Source organism: Bremia lactucae, linkage group LG2 (genome assembly GCF_004359215.1).
Source record: "Bremia lactucae strain SF5 linkage group LG2, whole genome shotgun sequence".
In the NCBI taxonomy this organism is placed as follows: domain Eukaryota; phylum Oomycota; class Peronosporomycetes; order Peronosporales; family Peronosporaceae; genus Bremia; species Bremia lactucae.
This window is the reverse complement of record NC_090611.1, coordinates 3,349,505-3,373,181: the sequence shown is the minus strand read 5'-3', so window position 1 is coordinate 3,373,181 and position 23,677 is coordinate 3,349,505. Positions and strand designations below refer to the sequence as shown.

Genomic DNA, 23,677 nt, shown 5'->3' with positions numbered 1-23,677 from the left:
AAGCGTTTACTGTTAGTGAACATGCCTCGGAAGGTTGGCTACTTGACGGTAGTGCGAGTAGTCATATGTGCCATACCAAGATGATCTTTTGAAGATTCGATCGTTAAATCGATCAGTTGGCATCTCGATCGCAAACGGGCAGACAGTTATGGCAGCTGGAATTGGTACGATTCGAGTTATTCTGTAAACAATGCTCCAATTCGCATTGAAGACGTGCTATACGTTTCAGAGCTGGATGCTATCAATTTCTGCACTATTGGAAAAGGGTGGATGTGACTTTTACGAACAAAACATGTGTGATCAGGAATGATCAAGATGCAGTGGCGAAAGTAAATAAATTGGGGAATTGTTTGTGATGGAATGTGCAACATTAGGGTCGGCATTCACTAGCGAAGTGTTTAGTTGTGAAATTAAAGATGTAAGTCCCATTGTGTAACATGTACGACTAGGACATCTTACAATGAAGACGTAGAAAATCCTACAAATTTGTGTAGAAGGAATAAATTTGCAAGCTACGAGTGATGATATCGATGATAGAGACGAAATTTGAGAGGGATGTGTTTTTGTTAAGTTGTCAGTCAAACGATTTCCAAAGTTAAGTCAAGGCAAAGTGAAGACAAATCACTGCTCCAAATTGCTCACAGTGATGTGATGGGTCTAATGGAGCCAAAGTCTCAAGGAAGAGCACGATACGTGGTTAAATTTCTGGATGATTTATCGCGCTAGGTGGTGACATACTTCATCGATAATAAGTCTGAAGTGTTAAAAAAGCTCATCAAATACAAGCCGATGATGGAAAACCTACTGAATTTTTAGATCAAATGCATTCACATTGACAATGGTGGCGACTACATCAATAAGAAATTGGCAGAAGTTTGTCACAAGGCTGGCATAGTACACGAAGCGATAGTGCCATATTGCCCACAGCAAAATGAAATGGCTGAACAAATGAATAGGACACTGACGGAACGTGCAAGATCATGCAAAACCACATGCAAGTGGAAAAGAAGTGGTGTGCTGAAGCTATAAATATGGCTGTATATGTGACCAAACGGGTCACGTGCGTTTCATCCCCGACGAAGACTTCAATTGAGATGTGATTTGGCTTGAAGCCAGACATATCAGACATGCGCGATTCTGGTGCTCAAGGTTACGCACACATTGATAAAGCGAAACATGCTAAATTGGGCAAGAAGGCAATTTAGTGCATGTTTCCGGTCGGGATGTCAGATGCTATCGTTTCGTCACGTGGAGATGAACCTGTGGAACGTGCCTCAAACGATATCGTATTGAGTATGATCAAGCTAATGCGGCATTTAAAACCCCATCAGCGTACCAAGATGCTATAAAGTCTCCACAAAGTACGATGTGAAAAGAAGCGATAAAGGCCGAACTGAAGGCACTTAGTAGCAAAAAGACCTGGAGTCCCGTGGACACTTCACTAAACAAAAAGGTAATTAAAACTAAGTGGGTGTTCGCCATCAAGCGAAATGAAACGGTGATATTGAGCGATATAAGGCTTGGCTTGTGGGACTTGGTTTATCGTCAGACCTATGGAATTGATTACTACGACGCGTATTCTCCGGTCGCGAACATGAATTCAATTCGTGTATTTTTCGCGGTGTGTTGCCATTAAGGGAGGGCTATATTCCAATATGATGTCGATACAGCATTTATAGATGGTGTTCTCGAGGAAGAGGTGTTTAATAATACCTTCGAGGGCGTTGAAATGCAAACGAGTCAAGTGCTGAAGCTAGATCGAAGCCTGTATGGACTGGAAAAAGCTGCTGCAACACGGTTTAAGACTATTTCAAGTGTTTTTGAGATCATGGGGTTTGTGGTGCGTGTTTCGGATCCGTGTGCATTTGTTCGTCGATTTGACAATTTTTCATGGATTTACGTGACGTTATATATCGACGACATGCTCATCGGTGGTCTTTCGTACGACTCTAACAAGCAAGATTCTGATGTGTTCTCTACTAATTCTGTTTCTATCGATAACGGCCTATTGGTTTATTGCACAGATATCGCGGACCCTCCGCGTATCGTTGCTTCTCATGATGATGATTTGAGGTTTTGAATCCTAAATGAGGTACACGATACTGTCCTTGGCGGTCATCTCGGTAGAGAAAAGCCCTACGGCTCTATCACCAGAGTTATTGGTGTATGAGGTATGATACAAGTTCTCATCCACGCTGTAAGGAGCCTTTAGGGTGACGTAGCCCAAACTTTATAAATGGGTCAGCACATATGTTCGCATATGCGAAACGTGCCAACGGGTTAAACCCTCAGCACATGCTGCTGCGCTACTGGCAAGCCTTCCCGTCCCCATAGATTGCTGGGGGTCCATTAGTACGGATTTGTTTTCGGTCTACCGAAAGATTCAGCCGGTAACTCCGGCATGGTGGTCTTTGTTGACCGATTGAGCACAATGGCTCACTTAGCGGCCGTGCCGGATTCCATTGATGGTGAAGGTACAGCCAAGCTGTTTATTGATCGCGTGTTTCGACAACATGGTTTGCCAGTGGCAATTGTCTCTGATCGGGAACCCCGTTTCACGGGTAAATTCTGGAAATCAATTTTCCGAGTGCTTATGCTCGACGCCTTTCCCTTGATGGAAGTCAACAATACGTTGAGGCGCTTAGAGCGGAAGAAGGTGATACAATCACTGTTCGCTTAGCGACTGGGACTCGTGTCACTGTTCCCAAAGTTCCATTGAACTTAGGTAGATAATTTCTGGACTTTGACAGTATGAACGCTGTCTCGTCCTTTATTTGAATTCGGATATGATCTAATCCTTGATATGGCCTGGTCAGAACACCATGAGCCATGGATCGATTGAAGGTCTAAGACCCAAGGCGCCACGCGCAATGTCCCTAGCAAAGTTTTGAAGAGTCATGAACCCACCTTTGCTAGGCAACAAAAGCGCTATATGCGCGGCTTATTGAATGATTCTGTCAGTGTTTTAGACATGGGCATGTCTGAGTTAATAAACTCTAATGCTACAAACATTAATTCTGAGCCCGACTCAGCAGAAATAAGTGGAACGGCACGTACTCCGTCGAGTGACACTCGTTATAATAATGACGCACTAAATGCTGAAAGCATTGTTGGCCTAAGGCCGAATTATCAAGGGTGCAATATCCCTGAGAACGTGGAGTGGCACGTCTATGTCCACCGAGTATGGTCGGCCGAGGTGGCATCATACTGAGTGTCAGTAATGACACTGTTGGCGGTACGCTAGGACCTCACGGGTGCGATATCCCTGAGATACGTGGAGTGGCACGTCTAAGTCCACCGAGTGTGTTCGGCCAGGGTGGTACCATACTAAGTGTCAATGGTGACACTATTGGCGGTTCGCCAGGGCATTTTGGGTCAAACCCTTCTAATGCACGTGAAGCGACACGTAAACGTTCGCTGGATAAGGAAGTTGAGTTACCCAACTCCTTGTCGGATGTCAAATTAGACACCATGTCTTGTATAGGACCAATACAGGCTGGAAAAACCCGGGAACGTGAATGTCTCGGCCTTTAGGAGGCGTATTGTCTCCACTCCAAGACAGGATGGACACGAAGCGTGTATACCCTCGCAAAGTGATATGAGTGAGCAATTACATACGCTTGTAAATAGCGTAACCGGTAACATTGAGGGGGAAATTAGCCTTGCGGCAATCCCTTCGTTACATGCTCGTTTAGAGCTAGACGAAATGTCTATTGATGAGTGCGGTCGAGCCTTAAAAGCTGGCGACTTATCTGAAATGATGGTCATTCGACCTATGGTTGAGATAAACTCATCGTCACTTCTCGACGAATTTTGTCCTGGATGACATAAAAGCTGCACTCAGTGGGCGAAATGGGTCATCGATCCTTAAAGATCCTACGGATCCCTTTTATTATTTGATTAAGGAATTTCAAGATGTGGTATGTAATAACCCACCATCTGTTTTACCTCCGGATAGAGGTGTTCGTCACTAAATTGACTTAGTTCCGGGAACGAAATACTGTGTCACAAGACAATGGTTTTTACCAAGGGAGCAGTGTGACGTCATTGACGATTTCTTCCATGCTAAGCACGAGGCTGGAATGGTACGAGAGAGCAAATCTCCTCATTCGACACCGACATTTTGTGTCAAAAAGCCAAATGGTAAATGGCGCATTGTACATGCTTATAATACGCTTAATGCTGTCACTATACCAGCACAAACCCCCATTCCTAGGAAGGATGTTCTTCAGAATAATATCATGGGATGTACAATGTACAGTGCATTGGACTTAGTCGATGGTTACCACCAATTGCTCATGCGAGCTAGCGATATCCCGCTTACAGCGATTAGCACCCCAAGCGGCATTTATGGGAGTGGCTGGTTATACCACAAGGGCTTTCCAACGCCCCGGCAACATTTAATCGTCTAGTGACGCAACTGTTTCGCCCTCATCGAGATTATGCACAGACTTATTTCGATGCCATTTTTCTCCATAGTCGTGCGGAGCGGGGTCGGTCGGATATGGAAAACCATTTAGACCATTTGCGAGCAGTGCTCGAGTGCATGCACTCAAACAAATTGTATGCCAATGCATCTAAATGCATTTTTGGCGCGGACGAAATTCCTTTCTTAGGATGCTTCATTGGAAAGCGAGGCCTTAGAGCGGATCCCGCTAAGGTAAAAGCCATAGTAGATTGGCCGGTTCCTAAAAACCAAAAGGATTTGCGTAAGTGGTTGGGTCTCGCCAATTATTTACACAAATATAGCGAAAATTACGCTGATATGGCTAGGCCATTATCTAATCTCCTTTAAAAGGATACAGAATGGTGCTGAACTAGCACCGACAATAATGCTTTTCGAGCAGTTAAAGATAGTCCTATCCATGCCCCGATTCTGGCACTGCCGAACCCAAATTGGCCTTTCAGTGTCGTCTGCGACGCATCAGATTTTGCCATTGGCAGTGCTCTGTTACAATCAGATGTTTATGGGCATGAACATGTGATTGCGTTCGAGTCTAGACAGCTTAAAGCTGCGGAAAAGAACTACCCAGTTCATGACAAAGAGTTACTTGCTATGAAGTATGCTCTCGTCAAATTCAGAGTTCTTTTGCTCGGCTCTAAGCCGTTTGTGATTTATACAGATCACGTGTCATTACGAACGGCGACTAAGTCGCCCCATCTCTCACAGAGAATGGCCAGATGGCTATCCTTTTTTGCGGAATACAATTGCAAGACGCTCCTGGGTCAATTAAAATTGACCACGGCTTATGAAAGCCCTTTACAGTCGCTTAAGCGACTAGCAAGCCAGGCTTGTACTCTCGCCCCATGCCATTAAGCACCGAGCAAATCGGGGCTAGGTTCTGTTTATTCTCAGCTCCTAGAGGATCAACAGCGCCTAGGTCTTCCCCATTAGGGCGCCCCGCAACTACTGGGTATCGACGTGCTCCCGCACCGTACCAGATCTCTGGTATAGATCGGAGTTGGATCTTTTTCGAGCTTAACGCGAATTTCGAAGAGGGCAGGCAGGGCGTAAATGTTTCGTGCTTCCGCACATATAACATCTACGGATAGTCTTATGCTGTTCCACAGCTTGTAGAGCCTCTTCTCCTTCCTCAACGAGGCTTAAGCCCATGGGTTCCGCTCTATCGCTCTATTCGACGGAACCCATGTGCTAAAAGAGCTTGTACGGTAAACAGGCTTTGTGCTAACGCGAGCAGACTTAAAGTCAAACTCGGCGCGTAGCGCTATGGCAACTGCCTCTTCGAACGTAGCCGGATGAGATCTGAACAATTCCATCCGGGCAACGCCCTCATTGAGACCCCCCATAAGATGGTCACTACAATTGCTTCATGCACCGGGTCTTGATGCATAGATGCAATGAGGGTTCACAACACCTGGGCAAAGTCCCCTAGGGTTCTTTTATCCTGTCGAGTCGCTAAGAGCCATGCTCGCATGCGAAAAGCCTGATCAGGCGGTGCAAACATGCGGGCCATTTGCTGTTTCAGCGAAACTCATGAGGGAAAAGCGTCGTTTATGGACGTGCTGCACGATAGTGTCCACTCCATGGCTCTACCTCCAAGTTTGGAAATTGCCATAGCCAACTTTTGCCGTTCTGTTAAGAACAAGGCGGAATCAATGGACATTTCCATCTGCTTAATCCAAAAAGGGAGATTTTCTCCCTCTTTTCTTTCAAATGTCTACACATTTACAGTGAAAGGGCGAGCCCTCGGCTCTGAGTCAGGTACAGAGATGTACCGGGTTGGCATAGATGCCGCTAAATGGTCCTGTACCTGACCGATCAGGGAGGCTTCGTACCGCATGAAGGCTTCAAACCTTGCATGCAGGACCTCGGATCCCTGGGAGATAATAAATTCCACGTGCTCAAGCCCGAATAAGGTTTTGAGCTTGTCATAAACGGCGCGTTGCGCTTCTGACAATTCTGGAACCTCTTCCATTCTCGTGAGAAATTAGTATTTTAAAGACTCAGGCGTATATTAAATACGAGTGCTACCAGGTGTAGCGGAACTACCTCGCTCCTAAAGTCAGAGGAAGACTTTCCGACTCAGAGAGTCACTTAATTCTATTGAACAAATGGGTTTAACAACTCAGGGAGTCGTACAAGCTATTAAAGCTTAAGGAATCCTAGTTCAAGGGATTCAGGGGTTTGTAGAACCAAGTATTGGCAAAATAAGTGCCCAAGAGGATATACCTTAGAAAGGCTTCTATCTCTTACAGATTAATGCGCAAGCCTTAGAAAGGCACTTAACGCTTTAAGATCAAGAGAGAAACTGCACTTTATTTAATTATTTATATCTAAAAACTTTACCCTAGCTAATTAAAATAGATTTTGGCCGCCAGATTCGACCACCTTTATTACCCATAACAAATGGGATTTAAGTAACTAACTATTTTAAAATTTGATAAAAGGGTATTTTACCCAAAAAGTAAATGTACCACAACAACGCTTCTCCAACCGATGTGTGCCCCATTATACTCTGAGTCTGAAAGTCTTCCTCTGACTTTAGGAGCGAGGTAGCTCCGCTTAAAAATGCCGGGAGTATATACCTTAGGAAGGCTTCGTCCCTCTCACAGATCACGGCGCAAGCCTTAGTAAGACACTTCCCGGATCATTATTAAATGTTTTAAAATCTAAAAACTTTACCCTTATTACTTATAAGATAGAATTTGGCCACCAGATCCGTGTATTGGTATGTTACCAACACAAGGTGAATTTACGGTTTGCCAACCGAAGTGCGCCCATTACACTTTTCGAAATGAAGGCTGACATGCTTCAGTATATTTACAGATTGATAAAGAGCATTCAATTTTTTAAAGTTGCCGAGTCAAAAGTGGTATTCATTACTGAAAATATGATCCCAAATGTTTTTGCGGTGGTAAAGCTAAAAGCACAACACGATCCTAATCAAGAGGCTTTTTCTATGGTGGCAAATCTCTTGACGCTTATTTTTCATGCTGTTTTACTATACCCATTTCGTTCTAACAAAGGAAAACAGTGCAAAAAAAACAAAAAAAAAACAAGGTGCAAGTACGAAATTCAAGAATTGCCACGCTTTTTTTTTGTCCTATAGCAGACTACCTTCGTCTCTTGCCTCCGACCCTTGGTCTTCTTCGTCTTACTCGTCCAATTCCGCCGCCAACGCCGCCGCCTTCGTCTTGACTTCGTCAATGCCTCCAACCATGTAAAATGCAGCTTCCGGCAACTCATCGTAATTGCCAGCAATAATGTCCTGAAACGACGAAATCGTGTCTTTCAGTGGCACAAATTTGCCCGCTTTCCCGGTAAAAACTTCGGCCACATGCAACGGTTGCGACATGAATTTTTGCACTTTCCGCGCACGAGCAACAGTTAATTTATCATCTTCCGACAATTCATCCATGCCTAAAATGGCAATAATATCCTGCAATCCTTTATAATCCTGCAACAATTTTTGCGTCGCACGTGCCACATCATAATGTTCTTGACCAATAATCCGGGGATCAAGCATTCGTGACTTGGAATCCAAGGGATCTACTGCTGGATAAATGCCCAATTCCGAGATCTGTCGTGATAACACAGTCGTCGCATCCAAGTGCGAAAACGTCGTAGCAGGAGCCGGATCCGTCAAGTCATCGGCAGGCACGTAAATGGCTTGTACCGACGTAATCGAGCCCTTTTTCGTCGACGTAATGCGTTCTTGCAAAGCGCCCAAGTCTGTGGCTAACGTTGGTTGGTAGCCTACCGCCGAAGGAATACGTCCTAATAAAGCCGAGACTTCCGAACACGCTTGTGTGAACCGAAAGATATTATCGACAAACAACAGCACGTCTTGACCTTCAACGTCACGAAAGTATTCCGCCACTGTAAGTCCCGTAAGTCCAACACGAGCCCGCGCTCCGGGAGGTTCATTCATTTGTCCATAAACCAAAGCAGCTTTGGACCCCGTTGTAGTGCCATCGTCATTAATCTTAATCACTCCGGATTCAATCATTTCATAGTATAAATCATTGCCTTCACGAGTTCGTTCCCCTACACCTGCAAAAACCGAGACTCCACCGTGATTATTGGCCACATTGTTAATTAATTCCATAATTACGACGGTTTTGCCGACGCCAGCACCTCCAAAGAGACCAATTTTACCACCTTTGGCATATGGGGCTAAAAGATCGACAACTTTCATGCCCGTGACGAGGATTTCTGCACCGGAACCTTGTTCGGTAAGTAATGGCGCCGAAGTGTGGATGGGGGCGTATCGCTTGGCATTGATTGGTCCACGTTCATCAACGGACTCACCAATGACGTTCATGATACGTCCAAGGGTCTCGGGACCTACAGGAACCTAGAAAAACACGAACAAAATCATCACATTGGTATAAAGTAGGCTTGGGTTTTCATCGAGAGAAAGACAAGAGAGGTACCATAATGGGATTTCCCGTGTCTTCACACTCTTGGCCACGCACGAGACCATCCGTGCCTTCCATAGCGATCGTACGGACGGTGTTTTCACCCAAATGTTGTGCAACTTCGAGCACAATGCGCGATTTATCGTGCGTTTTGATCTCTAATGCGTTCAAAATGGGCGGCAAATTGTCTTTAAATTGCACATCGACCACAGCCCCAATGATCTGCGTGATTTGACCCACCGAGCCGGGTTTCTTCGTCGCGGTAGTGGCGAAAGAGCGAGCGCCGCGGCTTATGCGCGTTAACATGGGGATTTCGGGGTTTTCTTTTCCTGTGGCGTAAGGCAAAGTGTGGCTAAAAAAGTGAAAGGAAGCAACTGGGGGCAAATTAATAAGGACCACACACGAGGGGGGGGGGTACGATATTGGTTCTAAGAGGGCCTATGGAAACGAATGGCAACTTTTTGGGTTGGATCTTTTGGAAACATAGCAAAAAAACGACGCGAGAATTTCATGTTGTGTGACCAGTTTTAAATCATTGGTATTACAGAGTTTACAACAAATAGAAAAGGGCACGAAGGACAATAGTGAAGCAGTGTGTGTTGGTGCCATCTTGACGACTTCCGTGTCATCTATCTAGGAGTCGGTAGGGGACTTGGTGACTTGCACATTCAAACCGATTGCTTTCTCGTGGAGCTGCCAACAACTAGTGTCGAATTTAGAAGCGACAGTGTCCTCGAGCATCCGTGGTTGCGAAATTCACTTTAATTACATGGGTCCTTGTGCCTGCAAGCGGTTTTCTAAGGCTGCCCACTTTTGCTGGCGCTGTTCCGTCGTCTGTTGCGCTCTAGCATGTCGCAGATAATTTGGGTAATTTTTGGTACCACAGTGCCCAATTTTAAGTCCATTGAGCGTCGTACCTTCCTTCGCGTTCTTCAAATTGGGCCGAACATTGATCAAAAAGTTGCGAGTCCATTTCCATAAAGAGTTTCAGCACATTGTACGTTAATGTTTGCACCGTACTGTGCCAATGATTTTCACAATTCCGGTACAGCGCGCCAAAAATTAGGGGCAAAATCTCGGCACGACGGGCGCTTACGAGGCGCACGAGAGCCTCGTTATTCCATAAATATAAGGCACGTTGAGAAACCTGAAAGTGACTGCTACACACGGCGTGCGAGAGTCGCAAAAAGAGCGGTCGCATGACTCCTGCAAATTGTTGCATCTTAATCATTTCAATGATTTCCTCGAGTTCGTTTAGAAATAAAATCTACGCCATCATCCATTGAATTAGAGTGATGGTCCATATCGGATTGCGGCACACAAACCTCTTTGGCACTTGCCGTGACCGGCCAGTATTTAAGCAGCCCCATGATGATTGGCTCAGCAGTTTGCGGATCTTTTTCAACAAATTGCGTCGTGCAATACGCTAGTTGCTGGTGAAACATGGCTAAATTTGCAGCCTATACATAAACAGTGCCCAATCACATGAAAAAGTGCATCCAAAAGTTCCATTAAATTTGCATTTAGTACGCACTGTGTGTAGCGGTATCAAAGCACGCTCGAGGAAATTTTGGTGTTCCGGTTTAAGTGGTAGTGCAAAACCATTAATGATACTACCAATAGAAATCCGACAAATTGTTTAACACAACTCCCGAGCGTCAAAACGACAAGTTGCCAACGCACCTGCCAAGGATTTCCAGCAGCTCTCCCACGCCGTGCAGTGAGTCCGTCTCATACACAAACGTATAAAACATGTCGTTGATGGAACGGCGAATAAACGACCGCAGCGCCATCGACTTGCCGTAAATGCGGTGCAAAATCGTCTATTTTATCGCACAGAGAACCATGAGTGGCCTAATTTTATTCATCATGGCAAAAACTCAATTTGCCACCTTTAAGTAGTCTCGTTCCCGCGGGTCTTCCGAATCAAATAAATTCAAAAGTCGAATCATAAACTTTTTGCTAAAATATTCTTTCGCTGTTCTCGAGTCGACTTCTTTTGACAAGACAAAACGAAGCAAAATTTCATAAACCAGTTGCATATGTGGCCACGACGGCTCCAGCATTGGCTCATCCTCCTCTGGTGCCGCTAGTTTATAATGATACTTACGTTAGTGCTATTATATAGAAGGGGCAGGCACCATAATACCGCATTGGATCCTACCTTCCGTGTTGCCAGTGGCACTAATTGTCGACATATTCGAGCTCCTTCCCAAGTGGCGAAAGATATTCGATCCCACACATTCGAGAAGATCGGCAACTATAGATGGATCCCAAGCCACTTTACCTGCCGAAATGTACTCGACAATCTGCAAGAGCGCGTTGCGTTTGGCCTCCTTCTCGCGCACATGCTTGCGCATATCGGTGAAATCGTAGAGCACAGAGCAGAGCTTGAGTTTCTGACGAAAGAGCCGCATGCGCTCGCCTGAGGGTACGTCCTCGAGTGCTGGGAGCTCCCCCAGCTTCATCGAACCGTTAGCCGCCATGGACGCCATGACAACAGGATCGGCGTGCGCACGTTCTCCGGCTTGCGGGCGTTAGATTGGACGACTTTTGTGTAGACCACACCAGAACGTACATTAAATGCGAACTTAGGACTAAGTTCGGGCCGTGTGGCACATATTTTGCTACGACTCTTAACTTGATCCCGTGCGGAAATTTAAAAATTAGTAGCAATACTGTTACGGCTGCCATATGATGATGCGAATACCGGTACAGTTCGTTGCGCACCTGCTCACCAAGTGAGCAGGTGCCTTTGAACCGGATGTCAAAAGTGGTGCTATGACCAACTTGAGCGTTTGCATTTCGGGATGGAAGCCGCCAAATCACGTCACAAGGAATGACGTGCCAGTACAAAGCAACTGCTAACGTGCCAGCTGAACCGCAATTGCGAGTAGTCACTGAATTTGTATCTTTATGTCTGCACGTTAATTGACATCGTCGAACCTGGCCGAGATCAGAAGCGAGTTCGTCACGGCGGTTCTTCGCAAGTCGACTCGGTTCTTCACCGATATGAGCACGTCGTCCAGTTTCTACACGAAACGATACATTTGGAGATTTCTATATTTTCGCTTACAAAATCACACCTAGTTTTAAATTGACTTCAAGACAGCTACATTCACTCTTGCGTCATCCCATGAGCGAGTCGTCGTCGTCAGTGTCCCTAGACGAGCTCCTGCGCGACGAGAATTGCACGGAATTAGCCCTCGAGTCTACTGCGGTGGATCGCCTCATGGACGGCTACTGCCTCGTCGAGCATCTCTCTCACAAAGCAACACACAAGCCACGTCGCCGCGCGCGCACGGTCGATGCGGACACGGAGCTAGTGGATCTTCAAGAAGACGAGCAGCCCGAGCCGATGCCGCGTTGCTGCTTGAGCGATACTGAAGAAGACACGTTTCAATTCCATGACCAGAAGCAGCCTCAGGTGCTCCGGAAGAAGCACTCGAATACTTCCTCGTCTTCTGTCGTACACGTGTGTCGCTGCAGCAAATTAAGTCGCAGCTCTGACGTCGAAAACGAAGCGTATGACCCACACAGCGCGACGCGAGAGTACCTGGATATGCACATTCGCTACGCTGTAGTGGTACGTGTCGTTCGCGTCGAGACAATGGAAAAGCAGACCCTTTTTGTACTAAAAGTATCCGATGCCGAGACCCAAAAGCGCTGGGAAGTGAAGAAAACGTTCAAGGAAATGACGCAATTTTACACGCAGATTCAGCACATTAGTCTTGTGGATGCTCCTGTAAAAAAGCCATCGTGGGGAACATTCCGAGGACTTCGAACGTGCCGTCTTCCAACGAAATTTCTTCGTTTTCGAGGCTCGTTGAATGCGCAACGACGGGTCGTGTTTGACTCGTTCTTACGGCAGACAGCGGCTTTAGTAGCACCAGCGCCATTAGGACCTCGACGGAGAAAAGCGGTGCTCTTGTTGCAAGAATTTTTGGGGGTCCATCGCCACTGTGACGTCGTTGATCGAAGTCGATGCACGTGTAGTTTTCGATCGACTCAAATCAGTGCATCGCAGCTCGTGACGGACGTTTTTGCCGCGCCAAATCATCCAATCGCGAGTGCCTGTACGTCGCTCGTAACACGTCTCACGCGTGCAAGTCGGGACGAGAAACATTCGTTTATGTCTCAAAGTAAAGCACGAATGCTATTGAACACTGTGTCGCGGAAGATGGCAGAGGTGGAGGACAAGATGTTGAAAGACACGACGTTATTACATCAGCTTGCCGTTGCACGGTGCTCGGACGCCGAGAATGACGAGTTTCTCGATGAAATCAAGCATGCCGTGTGTGCGTTTGTACAGAATCGAGTGCTAGTATTGCTCGAAGACCACGTTCATGAGGCTCTTTATACAGTCACGGACTGGTACGATGAAAAGGCTTTGAAAGCGAAGATTAAAGTGTTGCAAACCAAGCCGCAGTCGCATTTTGGCGTACCCCCTCACATCATAGCTGGTTCGGGTCAGGATTGGGAGAATGCACGGCGAGAGCTTCGACGTGTGAATGAATTTGCGTTACCGCTCGACAAACTCAAGTGTTTGGCACGTGCTGCTGGAGCCATTTTTCAGACATGTGGTGCCTCGCGTTCGTCGGTGTCACTTGACACGAGAAATAGCGTCTTGTCGATTGAGGAATGGAACGTGGCGTTGCTGCCATCGATAACCACGGACGAGTTTCTTGCAGTGTTTTCATTTGCTTTGGTGATGAGCAACATGGCTCAGCTCTTGATTACGCGCGAATTTCTGCGAATCATGTGTGACCCCCAAGACATTACTGGAGAGCTCGGCTATTACCTCACGACGTTTGAAATAGCCGTGGATTTGCTTGTGAATCATGAAGACCCCCAGCAAGCCATGTTGCCATACTAGGAGTTGCACAATCTACAAGGCATGTAGAATTATTAAAATCAAGCACTTTCTGAGCCACAGATTACGTTCTTCGTTATTGATACTAGAAATTTTAGAATTGAACCTGTCACATACTTATATTCGCAATCATTGCAAGCGCTGCGATTGGCTCAAAGTGATTCCATTTCTCCTGGTTATAGTCTGCTTCAATTTTTATAGCTTTGGAGTTGGATACCCACGATTTAAACAAGTGCGGGAGACACGATTGCGCTTAGACGATGCCACGTTCAGCAGCTTGAAGATAAAGTGCGCCGCTTGAGAGTGATCCTGGCCAATAAGCGTAGTGGGTCTTTTTAGCGCCGATATTGGTCACTATAGGGAGTCTTGGTGTTATATGTGACTATGACATTCTTGAATTGATACGTCTAATATGATACTGCCATAGGTTGCCTGGTAAATAAACAAATCAAAAATCTATAAATATTATTTGAATTGCGTTACTTGAGAGTAATATTGGATGTTTGATCAGTTTTTGTTTTTTTAAATCCAGAATGAGTAGTTGAGTCGCACACCACTCCACAGCGCAGTCAAGACATTTGTCAAAACGCGTCATTTCTTTTTTTTAAATTCTGCAATAAACGAGAAAAAATATGCAGCTGATTGATTATTTACCACATTGTTTATATATAACACCTTCCATGCCAACGCAGGTGCTACTAAATGGCGCGATAATTGTTAGCTTGCGATCGGTAACAGAGATAGTTACAGCAAAAATGGCGCCAACAATCGAGAAGAAGCCATCTTAGACGTCGTGGTACTGCCAAACCACCCAGTCACAGCAAATGGAAGCGTTGTACCAGCTGGCAGGTCACGCTTAATGCGTCGTATGGCTAGCGAAATGGATTTGACGCATTAGCGTTACACATGTCTCAATATTTTAGCTAAGCATAAGTACAACTTCCCACATAATGAAGCTGTCATTGCAGCATACGCAAACTGTCCTGTCGATTCGGGTTGCGAATTTTGAGGTCTAAATTGGTTTCCTTTCTAAGCGATTTATGCTACTCGTGCGTCGACGTCTTGCTATGATCGATGCACAAGGTGACATCATTTTAAACTCGAGGCAGTGGTACGACTTATAGTCGACGTCATTCTTGGCGCTGCCGGCGTTTTTCTTAACCGATGCAATTCGCGAAACCTCTGTTTAAATTACTCCAACAATAATGGCATTTTACGACTATATATTACAGATTAAAAAAATGAAAATTATAATGTGCAATTTGAAATTAGTATTTTGAAAATTACGAGGATTCGACTCGTTTATAGAAAGATTAATCCTCTTGCTCTTCCACAGTAAATCTACCGCGCTTCCCCATGTAATCGTGGAAAGCCATGGAGCTTAGCAGAAGCACTACGACCGCTGCTTGGCCGTAAATACGCGTGTGCATGATCTGCTGCGAGGCCGAAATGCCCTTATTTAAGTGCTGGTAGCTATAGATACCGCCAACCAGCGGGACGCCAACGGCTATTAATGTGCGGTACGGGTGGTCATACAACATGTTGGCACTCTTTTGCCAAAGCTTCAGCTGCGATTTTTCGTGCGCGGGTTTCACATAGGAGCCCTCCAATGAAGCCATGTACATATCCGGATTGCGTGCACCGTGCATCAATTGATTCTCGGCCACAATTGTAAACGCACCAAGAAAAGGCGACACTATCAGCGCCGTCTTGCCGCTAACGTTGAGGCGATTGCGGAAGGCGGGCCAGTATTTATTGGCCGAAAAGACAGCAGCAGCTGCGATAACAGCAGTCACAGCGCCTGCCTTTACTCCGCTGGTGTAAGCGTGCCAAGAAATGGCATCACGCACACGATGCTTGTTTGTCGTCTCCCTCTCGATTGAGCTCATAATTTATTATCATTCTCGCAATCGCAAGACCATATTAAATATGGTAAACGATGATTGGCTAAAAAATTGCGAGAGAGAGGTTTAATTTTTGATTAATCCCATACATGGGACACAGCGTGTTGGTAACGAACGTTGACTAGACACGATTAATAACATGAAAGGACTCGAAGTCGACAGATATGAAAATTCTGCTACCATTTTTGTTCACGAATAATTAGTTCAGGAAAATATCTCGCAACTTTCCGATGACGAGTATTTATTCACCAAAGAGAAATTATTACAACACTGTCGACCATGACAAAATCTTTACAAAAAACAAAGCAAAAGGTGTGTGTAGGGTTCTTAGATCTAATTTATCGAAAACCTCTGTCGACCCTCCAACAATAATAAAAACAGAATTACCACATAAGTTTGTTTTACTTAGGGTCAGGTTCTTAGGTTTAAAAAAGGTAATTAAAATCTGTCTATTTGTGAACGTCGATGGTTGAGCTCAGCGAAGTATCGCGGATTTTGGGCTGCAACTCGCACTACGAGGTGCTCCACCTTGTAGGAACCGGCGAATGTCCGGTATTTATTGATGCGTTAAAAGTCCGCAAGCGCTATAAGGAGCTAGCGATCCTCGTCCATCCAGATAAGAATCCTGCATTTGGTAAATAATCAACTCTAGTGAATGGAAGCAAACTAACAAGTGTTTGGTCTTTAAAAGGTGCCGAGTCTGCATTCAAGCGACTGAGCGAAGCTTACCAATGCCTCGTAGATAAAGCGTCGCAATGTATTTATTTGCACCAGCTGCTCGGCCAGAAATCAAAACATACCCGGCAAAAGTTTAAACAAAAGAAAAAACCATTTTTTAAGCCTAAAAGTGCGACAGAACCGCGTCTGCCAAAGCATGCACGGACGCCGGAAGAAATTTGGCAAATTTTCCAACGAGAAGAGGAAGAAGCGGCACGACAAGATTTTTATAAAAAAGGGTTCGACAGAATGTACGAAGAAACATTCCCGGAAACCAAGCAAAACGCAAAAGACGCAAGTCTTAGGACGGAAAAGCAGCAGCAAATTTTAGATTCTTGTTTAGACATCAAATCGAAAAAGTGGGTTGCGTGGACACAACCAAATTGCAAGCGCAAGCGAACGGAAACTCTCATTCCTGAGCCCGCACCTGCAACGAAAGACGTCGCACCGAGTTCTATCGACTGCCTTTTATGTCGACGTACCTTTTCAAGTCTAGAAATCCTTCGCAAACATGAACAATTTTCAAAATTACACATTGCGAACCTGTCCAATAAATTGTGAAACCCGTAATTTTTAATCTACCGGTATATACCGATACATCCCTCAATTCGTTCTACCTTTCAACGTAATTATGGCAGATGATGGTACCGTGTGCATCTCCTTCTCGCCGTCTCTTGCGATCTAACCCTCTGCTGTTGCCTAAGATGCCATCATCCGGCGGCGTCTGCTTACGCGCACGAGCACTGTGGGCAAATCTGTGCTGAAGAAGTCTGCCGAGATGATGCTGACGCTCGTGAACCTCTTGACGGACGAATCAGTGGACGAGGCCACGTGCAAACAGGAAATGGATCTGTTCTTCTGGGAATTAGAGCAGCTACAATTTGAGGCAAATAAGACCGAAATTTGGAATTATACGTGCAATTGCGAGCTCGAGGAGTACGAGACGCTTAATTCGGAGATTGACACGCACGTGGCCAAGGCAACGAAAGAGATTCACGAGTTGCAAGCCAAGGTTCAAGTAGAGAAAACCATGCGAGCGTACAAGGAAGAGTACGAATCCATTGCACGCGTAATCAATGAATTGCCATCGCGCAAAGAGATTGAGAACGACATGATTGAACAACGAAAGCGGCTTGAAGAAGCCTCGACGGCGTTTGATGCGGTGGAGCGAAAACTTGATACGCGGACGAAACAATTTGCGGTGCTCATGAACACGATTCAGAATTTGACGGCGACGCTTGAGGAAGACGCGAAAGTTGAGGCGGAACAGCAGGACGACGACGACGATATAAGTGACGAGAGGAAATAAAAAAAAATAGTTTCTAACTTGGTATTCGGACAGATTCGACGTGAATGATTCTACATATATTGCTTGTATTGCACATTATAGAAATACTATTGAGAATTTGAAAATGGGAATCTTTCTTAATATAGTTTATTTATATTTCAGTGGAGTAGTATTTGTCGAATTTCTTAGACGTATTCCGTTTTCGCTATGAAGTTTAATAGTCATTGTCCACACTATTAAACGAGTTCTTTTTGCCGATCCAGGATCTTCGCACTGTCTCTTATACACAGACGTTTTAAACTCTTTGAATTTTGCTCTCTAAGGAAGCTTTGTAACGGGGTGTCCAGTGACATAAGTATTATTTCTTCTAAGAGGAATAACAATTATTGTTTCCTATGAAAGGAATAACAGTTATTATTTCCTATAAGAGATATAACAAGTATTATGTCCTATAAGAGGAAATAAATAAAGAACAAAATTATTATGTTTATTAATTTTGACTTTAATAGTCCAACTTGGATATTATCGATGCAACATATTGATTGGTTAATATAAGTCTAAATCAACCCCGCCAATCGTTAAAAGACACGATTGTGCGGTGCGCAAGAAGGCGCCATACTTAGGTAGATATTAATATAATAAGTTCGGTAGTTGTTAGAAAATCGTTACGTAAGGAAACTACATATATCAATACAGTTTTTCTTTTTACTTATCCCCAATTCTAAACCTTATAATTACCTTTGATAGCTAAAGACCCTTACCTATTTAGAAACCTTCCTCTTTGCCCTTTTGTACGTGAGCTTTCGAGGCACCTAACCTACACTGTAATCAGTGTAAGGTAAGTAGTACTGATCAGTACTAGTGAAAGGTGCCCCGTTACACCTGGTAACACTTCGCAGTCCGTTCAACGACTTAGGCACGTTTCATCCAACATGAACATGTTGGATGAAGAAGGAGGGAGCTTTCAAGCGCCTCGAGAAGGCTATCACGCAACGCGTGAAAGGTTTTCTAATTTGAGTGACCTTGAATGGAGAGCGATCGAACGAATGAGTTTGGTCGTAGACGGGCCAGCCGTTTGCGGTATGCTGTACACTCTGGGCAGAGATGAACAGCATGCGGCCGTATCCGAGTTTATTCAACTGGAAACCATTAAAGATGAGTTTTTAAAACACGAACTCGATGGGACCCAAGAAAAAGTATCCTTGCTTCACCAGCAAAGCTCTCGACACACAGAGGTGTTGAGAGAACAGGTGCTCAACAGTTGGAACTGTTAAAACAGCAGCATTTACATGCTGCTAATGGGCCGACGCTTCCGCGTCGACCCGAAAGCTTAAAGCTCGAAATCGCTAAGTTTAAGGCAGTCGAAGGATACTCCGTTTTGAGATGGCTTGTCGAATTGGATGATGCCATAGAAGCTCGTCGTATCAGTGATGCGATAAAAGTGAAAGTTGACATTTCCAGCTTAGTCGGACGTGCCAAATCTTGGTTTTTGGGGCTCAAGCTTCACGACACATTAGTCTTTCGGTCATATGAGGTCTTCAAGACCCGGCTCAGATAAACATTTGAGCCGCAACGTGCCGAATTCAGGGCTCAACCCAAGCTTTTAAATTTTGAAGCAGGGCAAGCGTAATCTAGACGCTTATGCCCAACATGCACGATACTTGGTCAGTGGTATCGTTAGTCATCCAATAGACGAACAAACACAGGTAACTGTACAGTCCTGTTAAGACCCCTTTGTTCCGGCTAGAATAAGAGTCGCTAGACCAATCGATCTCTATAGCGAAACAGGAGGACTTGTGTCTTAAACAGGCTTTTATCTCTTCTGATGCTTATCGTCCACCAAGACGACAAGAAAACGGAGGTCCAGGACCCATGGATTTCTCGTATGTAGTGAGCGAGAAACCTCGCTCTTCAAGTTACAAACAATTACAGAAATGAAAGCGCTGTAAAAAAGGGGCCACTATGCCTATGAGTGTAGTGCCCCACGCCAGTGCCTAAAAAACTGATCGAAAATCGTCCTCTCGCTAGGAACAGCGGAAGACGCGGATCCGGCGCTGTTGCAAAATCGCAACGACGAGCCAGGTCGTCAAAAACCGGTCGGGGTCAGTAGGTGCGGAGCGCCCTACTGATCCAGCAACGTCAAAAGAACTTGCAGGTCTTTTGATAAAAGTTGCTTCTTACACACAAAGATTGTGTGTAACTATCCAAGCGGATGAGATTAACCTCATCACCATGAATATAAGTGTCAAATAAATTGCCACTTAAGTTCCTCGTGGGTTGTGGGGTGTCCAATAATTTTATTAGACGCCAATACGCTAGGAGATCACAGAATCAAATTTATTGAGCGGGATATACGTCTAACAAGGATGACAGTGCGTCTAGCAACATGCACATCTGTAACAGTAAACAAACGTGTAGCTGGTATCCAATACACGTTAAAGGGTAAACACTACGATGATGATTTCGTCGTACTAGATTTGGATGACAAATTTAATGTCATCCTTGGATTACCGTGGCTCAGAAAACACGAGCCATGTATATATTGGCGTCATGAAGCTATGACGATGCCTGTATCTTGTTCATCAGATGGTCAACTGATAAGCATCTTGGAGCGTCTACAAGCGTGTGGGTACTACGAGTGATTGCGATGGCCTCACTTGTGGGTCGGTCGCTCGCATGAATGCACAAGACCTCAGTGTGATTATTAACACACTGTGCGGTTAGATCCCGACGGCTGTGCACAAGCACAGGCAGCGTCAAGTTCCACCACTCGAATAAGTTGAGTGGTACAAAACCAGGTTGCTTGCTTGAAAAGCAATATCAAAGAAAATTTGAAGTGCCCGTCTATAAGAGACAGTGCGAAAGTCCTTGATCGACTGGAGAGTCGATCGTAGAGGACCTTGCTGTGGTAGCGCAACCACAGCTAGAGACAGTTGGACGGGATACTCCTTAAAAACTTTCTGTGGAAATAAGTCCTCAGAAACCTGTGGTCAAGCTTTCCAGGTACCTTTGGAAATAAGTTTCAAAGAAGAAACTAAGACAATAAATGTCCTTGGGCTTCGTTTTTGAATTCTTTGAAGACGCTCACAAGAATAATGGCATTCTTGTGCTTGCTGATCATTTCAAAAAGATGGTACGTCTTGCTGCAGTCCCGGAGTCGACCACAACCAAAGGCTGTGCATGTGACGTTGTTGACACGATATTTTGACTCCATGGGCTACCTCGTGATCTGGTCACAGATCGAGACCCTACATTCACAGCGGAATTTTGTCAAAATGGTGTTCAAATCACTTGAAATACAGTTAAAATATCAACTTTTAATCATTCTGAAACAGATGGTCAGAAAGACCGTGCGAATCGTATTTTTGAAGAGATGCTTCGCGGATACATCTACACATTACGAGTTGGAGCGAGTTCTTCCGATGGAAGAATTTGCCATCAACAATTCAGTGCATGCTTCTACAAAGCATCCACCTTTTTTCGTGAAGGGCTTACGCCATTTACGCATACACACCTTGTTTGAGAGTGATTCTTATTCTAAAGGGGGAACTCACTCGAGCAAATAACAATTTACCTCTTGCTCATCAAGCATTACCTCTACGTCAATGCGAAGGATACCAATGTTGATTCAATCAACATTGACGAGGACAAGCTCAGAAATAGCGATAATGCTGCTACATGTAGGGACGAATGTGGGCAGTAATAAATTATTATCCAGGTATATCGTCCATTTCGTATACCTGTCGCCACGACAATGCGTACACGATCGAGCGGCTTCGTAGCATGCAAACGCATCTAAGCTTTATGTCGGGCGTCTCCGTTCGTACCATCAGTACGAGGCTTTTTACGGTTCCGAATCAAACCGAGACGGTCCAAGGCATTCGCCAGGCCTGATGGTCCGGAGCTAAATTCTGATAGTCTCGGGACGGATTCTGATTCTCACGAACCAGACGTTCCACAACAACCTCCAAGGATCAGATCTTTTAACGAGCTGTCAACAGCTCGTTTATGGGGCTGATGTGTCCTTTTGTTCGCCAGTTGATCAACCGCAATTTGTGCACGTCTTGCAGCTGCTCACGAGAAACACTGTCAACCGTCGTAGCTGACTCGTGACGACGGGATCGCTCGTAATCAATGTTCTCACGTAAACATCAGAGGACGCAATTCAAGTTAAGTGATGACTCGGGTTCGGCGAATGGGGCGAATCTGATATTTCCTGGGTGAAGGGATTCGAACGAGTTACCTCATTCGTTGGCAAGAGTATCCACCCTCGCAGGAAAGCTGGAAGCCTTGTTTCTAACTGATTATGGACGTTCCGGGTATCGTTCGACAGTACGACAAGACCTATTCTTTCCTACAGAGGGTCCATTAGAGAGCGAGTACTTCCTGCGCTCGTAAAGTGGTAGTAGGTTCTTAATCCCATCGCGCATCTCACAAGAGATATGTGTCGTCTAATAAGAGTTTTTGAGAAAGTAGTATTCCTCCTTTGGCGGCATGGACTGCACCCTTTAAGCAGCATGGACATGGCTTCCCCCACGAGAGGCAAGGTAACCCTTCCTCTCTGGGTAAACGTTGCAGCTTGTAGCGTGCTCAGACTACAGTCCGGTTTTCGGACCGATCACGGAAAACATCCAGCTTGTCAAGCCAGGCCTCGCAGCTTATGCTTTGCGCATTTTGTACGAATGCTTCCTAAGCTTGGAACAAAGAATTATCATCCTACGCCCGCTTGCATTTGAGCCATCGATGCGTAAAAAGCATCGATGAATAAATCCGGTACGTCCTCACCAGAGTTGTGAAGCCTGAATGAGTTGAATAACAGAATTTGGTAGCGATCGCTGGTCATTCCAGACCAACGAATTAAGTTGCCCGAAGAGGGCAATTAGGGTTTCTTTTCGGGAGTGCACCGCAACGTATTACGGTCTCTCTCCCGTAATATTTAAATTATCACGCTAACGTTACTATCGGAGTAGTCCTTGGCGGAGAGCATCTCAACAGTCCTGTTAAGAGCCTCGCTCCGAGCCTGCCCACGCCCCAGCTCATCCTGAATCTGAGTGACGGACTACGGCTCCTCGGACGCGGCACTCCGCTGTCCGAGCACGAATGCCTCAAACTGCTTCAACTGAGCAATATGTTACTCAGGTCGACTGCCGAAGAATCTGGTAATGGCTTGTTCACCAAGTCCCTGCGCCAAGTGCTCTGCCACCTCCCAATGATGTTCGGAGAGGTGGGGGAAATGAACCCAATCGATATTGAGGCTCCTTCTCACTGACACGCTCAGAGATGCGGCAGTAGGAATGATTACAAGTGCTACCAAGTGTAGGTGGAAACGTCTCAAAATGCGACCACGCTCTACTTAAGTACACACCTTAGCACAGCATCGAAGGCGATTAACCTCTTCTCCCACGTGCAGTGAGGTAGTTGGTGGGCGCCAAAGTGACCTCGCGCAACGAGCTACAAGCCGTAGACTAAGTGACGTCACGCCAGAGGTAATCCAGCTCCACGTGCGCACTTACGTTCTATGAAGTAGTCTTCAGACTGATTTATATTTTAATCGCAGTATAAATAAATATCTAGTTTTAACCAATCCTAAAATGTCATCTCTGTGGATAAAAACTAATTTGTATTGCGAGCGTATCTTTCTAAATACCTCGCGTAACGGATGACGCTAGTCGTCATCCCCGCTAATGTGAATGCCCTCAGGGACATCACATACACATGTGGGTCACAATGTGAACCACACCCAAGTGATAGGTACAATTTTATCACTTAAGTAAAAAATGACCATCCTTTTAAGTACACAAAGTGTACGTTACGAGGATTTTGTTACATTAGGGCCATTTTAGTGCTTTACAAAAGCCCCTTAGCTACTTAGAACCCTTCCTCAGTACCCTTGCGGCCTCACCTTTACTGTAATCAGTGTAAGGTTAACTAGTACTTTCCCGTTACACTTGTGACTCCTACGCATAGGCTCACCAGAGTTTCTTGGGTCAGAAATTGTGACAGCGGTTATAT

At 45.3% G+C, this 23,677-nt stretch overlaps 4 protein-coding genes across 4 annotated transcripts; 2 read left to right on the top strand and 2 right to left on the bottom strand.

Annotated features, from left to right (window-relative positions):
- Positions 1 to 7,324: 7,324 nt before the first annotated feature.
- On the bottom strand, positions 7,325 to 11,413 carry CCR75_001014 (uncharacterized protein). The gene is made up of 7 exons (XM_067959119.1): positions 11,048 to 11,413; positions 10,776 to 10,972; positions 10,567 to 10,706; positions 10,418 to 10,496; positions 10,209 to 10,343; positions 8,899 to 10,150; positions 7,325 to 8,819 (listed from the first exon to the last, which is right to left on the bottom strand). Exons 6-7 carry the CDS (start codon positions 9,187 to 9,189, stop codon positions 7,617 to 7,619), a joined length of 1,494 nt encoding a protein of 497 aa, XP_067822140.1. The 5' UTR covers positions 9,190 to 10,150; positions 10,209 to 10,343; positions 10,418 to 10,496; positions 10,567 to 10,706; positions 10,776 to 10,972; positions 11,048 to 11,413; the 3' UTR covers positions 7,325 to 7,616.
- A 606-nt stretch (positions 11,414 to 12,019) lies between these two features.
- Positions 12,020 to 13,759, top strand: CCR75_001013 (uncharacterized protein; the record flags this gene model as incomplete). The annotated part of the gene is made up of 1 exon (XM_067959118.1): positions 12,020 to 13,759. One exon carries the CDS (start codon positions 12,020 to 12,022, stop codon positions 13,757 to 13,759), a length of 1,740 nt encoding a protein of 579 aa, XP_067822141.1.
- A 1,310-nt stretch (positions 13,760 to 15,069) lies between these two features.
- CCR75_001012 (uncharacterized protein) lies at positions 15,070 to 15,645 on the bottom strand (the record flags this gene model as incomplete). The annotated part of the gene is made up of 1 exon (XM_067959117.1): positions 15,070 to 15,645. The coding sequence occupies one exon, from the start codon at positions 15,643 to 15,645 to the stop codon at positions 15,070 to 15,072; it is 576 nt and encodes a 191-aa protein (XP_067822142.1).
- Positions 15,646 to 16,077: 432 nt separating this feature from the next.
- On the top strand, positions 16,078 to 17,796 carry CCR75_001011 (uncharacterized protein). The gene is made up of 2 exons (XM_067959116.1): positions 16,078 to 16,294; positions 16,352 to 17,796. Exons 1-2 carry the CDS (start codon positions 16,126 to 16,128, stop codon positions 16,936 to 16,938), a joined length of 756 nt encoding a protein of 251 aa, XP_067822143.1. The 5' UTR covers positions 16,078 to 16,125; the 3' UTR covers positions 16,939 to 17,796.
- The last annotated feature ends 5,881 nt before the right edge of the window (positions 17,797 to 23,677 follow it).

Coding starts and splice junctions, on each gene's coding strand:
- CCR75_001014 (XM_067959119.1), bottom strand. CDS start 9,189: ATGTTAACGCGCATAAGCCGCGGCGCTCGCTCTTTCGCCACTACCGCG. Junction 8,820..8,898: donor ACACGGGAAATCCCATTATG/GTACCTCTCTTG, acceptor GTGTTTTTCTAG/GTTCCTGTAGGTCCCGAGAC.
- CCR75_001011 (XM_067959116.1), top strand. CDS start 16,126: ATGGTTGAGCTCAGCGAAGTATCGCGGATTTTGGGCTGCAACTCGCAC. Junction 16,295..16,351: donor AGATAAGAATCCTGCATTTG/GTAAATAATCAA, acceptor GGTCTTTAAAAG/GTGCCGAGTCTGCATTCAAG.